At 56.3% G+C, this 8,852-nt stretch overlaps 1 protein-coding gene and 1 long non-coding RNA gene across 12 annotated transcripts in view; one reads left to right on the forward strand and one right to left on the reverse strand.

Moving 5' to 3' along the window:
- Positions 1-306: 306 nt before the first annotated feature.
- Positions 307-3,758, forward strand: LOC109252261 (uncharacterized). Its single transcript, XR_008424985.1, has 3 exons — positions 307-399; positions 499-748; positions 2,073-3,758. It is a non-coding gene; the product is annotated as an uncharacterized LOC109252261 (long non-coding RNA).
- The window catches only part of EBF3 (EBF transcription factor 3), a 126,574-nt gene continuing 120,011 nt past the window's right edge, over positions 2,290-8,852 (reverse strand). For 2 of the 11 annotated variants that reach the window (XM_019424590.2, XM_019424593.2), the window contains 6 exons: positions 8,822-8,852; positions 7,976-8,153; positions 6,807-6,995; positions 6,169-6,366; positions 5,041-5,153; positions 2,290-3,975 (listed from right to left, as the gene is read on the reverse strand). The exon at positions 8,822-8,852 is cut by the window's right edge and continues 35 nt beyond it. In XM_019424590.2, the coding sequence (XP_019280135.1) occupies positions 3,958-3,975; positions 5,041-5,153; positions 6,169-6,366; positions 6,807-6,995; positions 7,976-8,153; positions 8,822-8,852 (727 nt within the window). In that variant the 3' untranslated portion in view covers positions 2,290-3,957. The remainder of the gene's footprint in view (positions 3,976-5,040; positions 5,154-6,168; positions 6,367-6,806; positions 6,996-7,975; positions 8,154-8,821) is intronic. The other 9 variants (XM_019424596.2, XM_053910053.1, XM_019424594.2 and 6 more) reach the window with 6 other exon arrangements.

The raw sequence follows: 8,852 nt of genomic DNA on the forward strand, positions 1-8,852 counted from the left end.
GACAATAATTGGCATACATCTGGAGAGAATGCGGTTCCTGCTTCTGATTCGAAACACAAACATGAAACAATTTCTCCCCAGGTTGTAGGGCCCGGGGAGCCGGCCCTGGGGAGGCGGCCCTCCCCACCCCACCCCCGCCACCCCCCTCCCCCCCCCCCCCCACACACACCCCCCCCCCGCCCCCTGCCCAGGCTGGCACTTCTGGCACCGCTCAGAGTGAGGGAGGAGGGGACTCTGGCCCCCAGCCCCACCCCCAGCACCTTGGGAAGGAGCCCAGGGGGAGGCGGGAGGGGGGGCGGCCTGCAGCCTTGTGCCCCCTGAGCCTCCTTTTCTTTGCTGTCTCTTTAAGGCTGAAACAAGAATGCAGTCAAAGGAACCTGTCAGTGACAGTTTCTTTATGTTTTGAATAATTGTTTCCTGTTTTGCTCAGCAGAACAAGTAATTAAGATGACATTTGTGAGTACTAATTTGGATCACACTTATGTGTATGTGTTACAGAGCTGCAAGCCAAAACATGCAAAACCAGCCTTTCATTGAGGAGAAAATGAAAAATACAGAATGAAATGAAGGGGAGTCTCAAGAACTTGCAGAAGCCGAGCTTCCTGTGCAAATGAGAAGCCCGGGGCAGATGGTGCCCTCGTTATCCTCGTTATCGTCGGTGCCCATGCTGGTGGATGCAGACCGGCCGCAGTGCAGAGGGTCCGCTTTCCCGCTGCCGTGGACCCGGAACCGCTTGGTGGCATCCCAGGTGGGACCTCGGCCGGCACCGCCATCTGGTGCCCTGGTGCCTGCCCGCCCGTCCAGAGCCCAAAGCTGGTTCTCGCCCCAGCGGGGCCTGGCGGTGGGGGGTGGAGGGAGGGGGTGTGTACCCAAGCTCTCGCCCTCTACCTGCCGGCACCCTCCAGTTCCAAAGCAGAGGCGGGGGGGGGGGGGGGGGGGGTGCAGTCTCGAGGTTGGTTATACGCCACCGTGCCTGACACAGGGTCATGTACAGACATTTGAGTGCAACATACGTACAGACGGCCCCTCCGGGGACCGGAGCCCTAAGAATTTCTCTGTGCAGGTTACAAGAGTGGTTTAAGGACTGATAACTTTGTAGAAGGTGGTTCTACGAATCACTTTTACCTCAGCCAAGACACAGCCCTGGGGGCCCAGGTGTCAAAGGAACACCCACCCCACCCCCACCCCAGTCAATATCTGCACGCGCTGTGCCACTCATTTTAATCAAAACAGATAAAATTACCCAAAGTGAAATTCACAGACAAGAAATACTTTAATTAAATATTGTGTAAAATGAACATTTTTATACAGTTAAATATCTGAAAAAATGTACAGATAAAACAATCTTATTGTAGGGTCTTTAACAGTAAAATCTACCATTTAGTGAAGCGCTCAATTTTGAGACCATGAAGCGATGAGGGGCATTGACTAATCTAAAACACAAACCGAGTGCAGGGATGAGGAGACTTGCAAACGTTCTTAACATGTACACGTGAGCTTGTTTTTAGATCAAACCCTTACTTATACAAAATAAAACGGAGGCAATTTAGTTCCAAAGTGACTTCTCAGGCTTTTCCACGTAGCTAAGCCTTAGCCGTCGGAGGGCCGGGCCGTGGCCCGCTGACCACTGGGGACGTTCTGCTCATTTAGTCCCTCGAATGAGCACTTTCCTAAGTTGTGCATGGTTTTGTGTGTGTGTGTGTGTGTGTGTGTGTGTGTGTGTGTGTGTGTGTTTTGTCAAAGTTTTTTAAAGTCCTTCCTTTTGGTTTTAAATCTGATTTCTGCTGCAGCTTGCAAAACAGTTGCTGTGCTGTGTGAAGCGTTTAATGCAAAGGGAAAAGAACCCTCTGGTGTCACTGCGGGTTTGGCACTAAGAGGCACAGGATCTTGAGGAGGTCATTTCGGTTTAAAAAGGACAGACAGGTCTGACCACAAAATACATATATATATTATATATATAATATATATATATAATATATATATATATATATAATTAAAAAAAAAAACAGTTTAAAAACCAGCGGTGATTTTGGTCCCCCCACCCACCCCCCCAAAACCTCTCTGATTCCTAGGTGGGCCTGGGAGGGCACAGAACACAGCAGAATCAGACGCGGGAAGGAGCGACACATTGCAACAGCAGGTTTGTGCTTTTGTGTGTGTGTGTGTATGTGTGTGTGTGTGTGTAGACACCCTAATCTCCAAATGAAATCGTAACAGTTGTGTTGTAAGCCTGTGATAAAATAGCACAAAGGTTCTTTAAAGAAGTCCACTTTTAAGGCATCAGAGAAGTTAATGTGGCAAACATTTTAATTAAAACATCAGAAGTAAATTTTATTTTAAACTTTAGGCCTCTGAATTTTTCCAGTAAACACAGTTCAGCTATGTGGCAAAGTCGTGGGTGGCAGCTAAAATGACTTTTTACATTCTACAGAAAAATAAGGACACAGCCCCAAACGGTGTCCCCTCTTCACGGCTGTTCCACATGCACGAAATCTACTAGGATTTTCACAGCCGAGCGGCACCGTTTTTGTGTTGACTATACAACAACCTTTGTTTTCAAAAGTATTTGTTCAGATAACTTAAAAATAATATAAAAATAAACAATGAATTTGACTTTTCCTCAAAATAAAAAAGAAAGAAAAAAAAAAAAGGATGGGAAGTCCAAACAAAAGCAAATCTTTGAAGTACAAATGAAATTCCAGGACACCGGTTCACTTTAACAAAGCGGATCAGAGAGACAGCTCTTGGCTTAACGGTGTTCCTAACACCGGGCCATGATCAAAAACCGATACAGACAGGAAAAAGAAAACGGCGGTAAAAGCAATGTACAAAATCTCAAAGATAAATACAATATTTATAATCGATATGTTACAAAAGAAAGTCCCTTAGCAACTGTAAGTGTTCATGGAAAAGTGTTGAATGGAGACCATTTTATTCCTTATGAGACACATAAGGAAGAAAACGTGTTTTTTTTCTAAATATTTAAGTGGATCTGAAAAAAATTCAAGACAAGTGTATAAATATTTAGCTACAACTTTGGCAAAATCACAAAAGTCTACAATTTTATAACCACATACAAAACACATTAGGGAAGAAGGAGCTAGAAGTCAAAAGGACAACTTCTGGCACAAGAAACATGGACCTCACAGTAGCCTAAGAATGCAATAGTATACAGTGCTAGCAAAAGTTGAAAAAATGTTGATCACACTTGCTTAACAGGAAGTTCTAGCGGTGGGAGAAGATTTCAACCAACAGACAGTAGCATTTTTTTTTTCTGTCAGTGTGCTTGTTGAAGGCAAGAGAATTCAATATCAAAGTTACAATTTCTAACTACAATAAGTTACAAAGTTTCATTTCATTAAGATGAAGGTAAGCAATGATAAACCCTCCCTCCCTCCCTGCCACCCGAATTCAAGTCCTCCTTCCTTCCAGTTCGATGGCTCACGCCTCCTTGGCCCCCTTTTTTTTTTTTTTCACCACAAAAAAATATTTCACATTATAGAGATACACAACCATTGTGAATCTAAGTATGAGCACAGAAAAATGGTCGGAGGCATTTTTCATCAGTGTTTCATGATAATCAAAATGGTGCATTCACAAAGTTTCTCCCAACACATAGCAAGTACTAGACATAGCCAAGACGGAGTCAGAAACTTTATACAAAATAGGCGTCACTTTGTTTTCCTTAGTCTTCAGATCTGAGAAATGTGAAAATATGAGAAAAGTTCAGTCAATAAAATGGAATTGTTCATGAAGAAGTAGGCTGTTTGCATGTTGCTTCTTAATAGTTTAAATAAAATCTTTAAACAAAGTCTTTTGTAGCGTCTCCGCGGCTGCTGACAGCTTGAAGATCACGGTCTCCAGCAGCAGGCCCTCTACGCTAAACGTGTCCCCTGAAGTCCGTCGTGGTGCCGGGGTGCTGCGGAGGGGGGGAGCGAGCCCCTCACATCGGCGGGACTACCAGCCCAGACATAGCTGAAAGAGAGAGGCGGCAGGTTACTCTTGCGGCCGGGCGGCCTTCGCCGTGGGTGCACGTGCCTTCCGTTAACCAGGCTCGGTTAAGGTGCTGGGGGGGGGGGGGGGGCGGGGGGGGGGCATCTACTTCATGGGACCGGGGTACGTGTGGGGACAAACGCCCCCCACGACCTTCCACGCTGCAGCCCCTCCTCAAAGACTCCCTGGGGGGGTGGGGGGGGTGGGGGGAAGGGCTGCCGCCTCCCCCGCGTCTCAGTGGCTCGTTTACAGCAGACGGAGGCCCCGGACTCCCCAGAGGCCACCTCTGTCGACAGATGTGAACCAAGCCGGTCACTTCTGTGACGCCAGCCAGGGCTGGCCTGCAGGCCCGGTGTGACCCAGGCTCTGCGCTCGCTCCCTCTGTGAAAACCGGAGGGGCCTGGACTTCCCCTCCGCCTTGAGCCCTTGCCTCTGACCACCTGCTGATTGGTCCATATCGTAATGGTGAGTCTCAGGCTCTCCAAGAGCAAAGCCGCTCACAGCCCAGCTGCCCTGCGATCTCAAGGCCGAGGCCCCGAAGAGACCCAAGTCGCAGCCCCACCTCAGGGGGGCTCTTTTTCTCCTCCTCTACGAGTAAGAAACTTGGTGCTAAAAGGCCAAGCACGGCTGACGCCTTCCAGTGAACTCCTGGCACGAATAGAATTTAAAATCTTTTAACTTTAGCGTTGTTTAATTTTTGTCAGAATGATCACGCTCGTTAATTTACGTATAACGTATCGATACATTCGTTCACGGGGTGATGTGAGCTTCACTTTCCCAGTTCATCAATTTGCACAGCATTCATTCCTCTCCGACTCACCGTTACAACATTATGGTTCGGCAGGCCCGTGTGCACACCCCGCGCGGGTGGTGCCGTCCTCCCGTGGGCCTCCGCACCGTGTGGACGGTGGGACGGGCCGTGGCCCCCCGGCCACCTGCCTCTCAAGCAGCTCTGGGCCGCGGGGCCGGTCGGCGGCGCACGGGGCCTGGGCGTCCCTCTCATACGACTAAGATGTTGGGAACACAATTATTTCAAATCACGGATACCTTTCCAGTTCCTTTTTTGAGCATTAGTTCATCAAAGTGAAATATGCCACCGACTTCACAAAAGGGCCAGTTTGTCTTCTCCACGGTAGCGTCCTCAGCACCCAGCAGAGAGCCTGGCACATAGTAGGCGCTCAGTAAATACTGGTTGAATGGATTCATTTTTTTAAAGGAGTAACTGGATTTGACTTTCACCGGGAGGAGCATATACCAAAGGAGGTGTCTGAAAGAGGCCAGACGACGGCCACTTAATTCAGTGCCTGTGGCCCCAGTGAGTCACAAAGAGCCACGCGGTGAGAGCACGAGGCCTAGGGGCACTCACGTGGCCCACCCGCCGCACACCTCGCAGGCCACCGTGCGGCCTATGCTGCCCGGAGGGACCCAGCCCTGGGCAGGCACTGGGTGCCTGCTCCACGTGGCCCCGGCCGTGGGCAGCTGCGTCCACGGGATGCCTCCCCCTGCCCCCGGGACCAGCCCCCAGCCCTTCTCCCTCCTGAGCGTGTGAGAGGCCTCGCCTAGACAATCCAACTCCCCCCACCCCCCACCCCGGTGGTCACGCATGCACGGCCCCGATCTCGGTGCACCCCTTTCCGAGGACCGCACGGCCCGCCGGCCCCAGGTCTGCCGCGCCAGGCTGAGAAGGCAGGCTGGGACTCGGGACGCAGCGAGCGTGCCGGCTCTGAGCCGGGCCCCCGCGGGTGACCGCGGGCCCCGCCGTCCCCAGCCTGAGGCCGTCACGCCGCCCGTGGGCCAGGGGGCCGCAAGCCCAGGCGCCACGGGCGGGGCGCACCCTGCTCTCACTTGGTGGGCGCCAGCCGTGAAGGCCCGTTTGCCGCGTGGACGTCCACCACGACCCCCAAGCGGTTCCCCTTTCCTGAGGGCAGGGGCGGCTTTACCACGAGGACGCCGCGGGTTAGGTTGGAAGCAGGTTGGAAGCAGGAGGGAACGGTTTTCTTCCACCAGGGTCTGTGTTACGGGTGGGGGTGCGCGAGCGGGTGTCGCTTCTGCCGAGACCGGGAGGGGCACGCGGCATCGCGGCCACCAGAGGAGGAGAGCATGCCTGGGGGGCGGGGGGGGCGGGGGGGCGGGGGGGGGGGGGGGCGGAGGAAGGGCCGGGGCGCCGCCCCTCACCTTGGAGTCCGTTCCCGTTGGCGCTGGTGCAGGAGGGAGGAGGAGAAGCTTGGGGCCGGACCACGGGCGCGAAGGCGCTCTTTTGTTTCACTGCAGAGATGACATTGGCAGGTGAGAATGAGAAAATGCCGTGGGTACCGCTACAGTTTGAAGGGAGGGTGACCGAAGAGGCTGCCACGGTGGGGCTGGACGGCACTACTGTAACAAAGCAAACAGGGTCAGGACGCACGGCGCCGGCACGGCAACACCACGCAGGGAGGGGGCTGGCGGGGCCTCGCCCGGGACGCCGCGGCCCAGCGGGGCAGGGGCGACCCGCTGCCGGCTCGGCCGCTCTCTGGATGCCAGGCGAACTCTCGGGGGGACGGGGAGGGGGGGAGGGGGCGCGGGGGGGGGGGCGGGGCTCTGGCTTCCCCGCCGGGCGGCCCCCGTTTCGCTTCCGATTTGGCTCGGGTTCCCGGTGCGGCCTCGCGGGGCCCCACCGTCGGCCAATGTGCCGCCGCCACGTGGACCCCCAGCCTCCAGAGCCACCCTCCCTTTTGGTCTGGCAGCTCACATCCCAGGACAGCCAAGCAATATGCACACATTCGACGTGGTGGGTGAACACGAATCCGTGGTGTGACGACAAAACAGACACTTACTGCCGTAGGGAGAGTTAGCGGAGGAGCCATTAAGAAATCCAGGCGAGCCCGGGACCCCTAGATTGGCCATGGCGCCACTTCCATATCCATTCATGCTAGTGCTGACTGTGTTGTAATTGGACTGCTGGGGAGTACTGCTGGGGACGTAGCCTCGCGGGGACACGCTGCTTGTATTGCGACTGTAGCCGACTGTTGAAACCCCCCCCCCGGCCAAAAATAACGTTATTATCAGGCAGAGACACTCGGGGGGGGTCTCCCCGCGAATCCGTACCACATGCTCCACACCGTCAAGCGAGCTCACGCTCGACGCCAGCCCCAGCGCCTCGCGCCAGCTCGGGCGACCTCGCCGCGCCAACCCTGCCCCGGCGCCTGCTCGCCGGGCCCGGCTCCGGGTCTCCGTTGGCTTCGACAGCCGGCCGAGCGCGCTTCGATCTAGCCGTCAGCGGCTTCCAGGATTCTCCTTAGAAGCAATTACCGACAGCCTGGATTCGCGGGCTGTCCCCCCACACTACGTGAACTTTCGGCCTCCGCAGGCCTTCAAATGCCATGGCTGACAGCGAGAGCTTGTCTGTGGCCGCAGCTCCCCAGGAAGGGCTCTTTTGGGGTCTTCGTTCTTACGGTTACCATTTCTGCGCGTGTGGGGGAGGGGTGGGGAGCGGCAGCCTCGTTCCCGCCGCGGGAGAGGGGCGGCCGGCAGGAGAGGGGTTTTCTGAGACTGCTGCCTGCACGGATTCTAAAGAGGAGACCCAAACAAGGCGCCCAGAACCGGCTCACGCGACAAGGTCCTGCGGCCCGCGGCGGCCCGGCCGGGCCACCGCGTGATGGGGGGAAGGTGCGCTGCGGGCAGGGGGGCGGGGGCGGGGGGAGCTTCTCTCCCCTCGCTGGTTCCGGGCCCCCACCCGTGCAGCATATCCGAGAAGGGTCCCCTCCGCTTCCTATGCCACAGCTGCCCGTGGCTGCTCCCAGCCTCTCAAGGAAACGTCTAGCAAAGACCGGGCAGCTGAGTGGCAGGAGGGACACTTGCAGCAATTAGCTCTGGGCTCTGGGCGCCCCGTGGCGCGAGGACCTCGCGGCAGAGAAGGGAGCGCGGCAGGCCTTCCCGCCGCACCCAGGCCGTGGGGCAGCTGGCTGTGTCTGGGCAAGGGGGCCACCCTTGCTCGGCCGCGTACCTTGGTCATTGGCTTGCGACGTCTCCGAGACGTTAACGGCTAGCTGGCTGCTGAAGGAGTTCACGCCCATCATGCCCGTGTGCGCGGGAGTGTTGCCCAGGGTGGGGATCTGGTTGTGATTGCGGGGGACGCTGTAAAGCGCCTCGGCGATGTCCGCTGCCCGCTTCAGGATGATCTCCTAGGGCAGGAGGGGAAGTGCGTGTTCTGCCCCAAGCTCCCGGGTGGCGCTGCGGAGCACCGGCCCCCCCCCCCCCCCCCCCGACCTTGTCCCCCGCCCCGCCCCCGCCAAGGCCAAATAACCGTGACCAAAGCTCTTCTGTAGTTACAACTTCCCTTAGGAAAATAATCTAACGGTGCTTCTGAGGGGGGCGCGTCCGCTCTGTTCTGCACCCACAGCCCAGGGGCCCCCGAAGGCGCGCACAGAAGCTGGGGAGGCGTGGAAGGCGCCGGACCCGGAGTCAGAGGAGCATCTCGAACACCCTCACGTCTGCTCCCCGGAGACCTCCAGCGGGACGAAGGTGGGCCGTGGGGGCCCGTCCTTCCCTCCCAGGCCGGCAGCACCCACCGTCCACCTACCACCGGATCCCCCGGACGGATTTCGAGGTGGCCGTTCCCTGTGACAAGTTCTCCTGCTCCGGCTCCCTGACACTGACGCGTGACTCTCTACTCACATACCCGGGGTGAGGGTGAAAACAGGAAGGCGAACCTTTCTCCCACCAGACTGAGTGGTCGTGAACGGGTGCGTGTGCGCCCAGAAAACCCGCGGTGGACCCGGGCCGGCCGGCCCCTCCGAGGACACGGTCAGCCTGGGGAGGGGGCAGGCACGTCAGGCTGCCGTCTGCCTACCTGGTTGTTGTGGGGCATCCCGTATAAGGCT

This window comes from Panthera pardus, unplaced genomic scaffold, assembly GCF_024362965.1.
Source record: "Panthera pardus isolate Hobbes unplaced genomic scaffold, ASM2436296v1 HiC_scaffold_22, whole genome shotgun sequence".
Classification (NCBI taxonomy): Eukaryota; Metazoa; Chordata; class Mammalia; order Carnivora; family Felidae; genus Panthera; species Panthera pardus.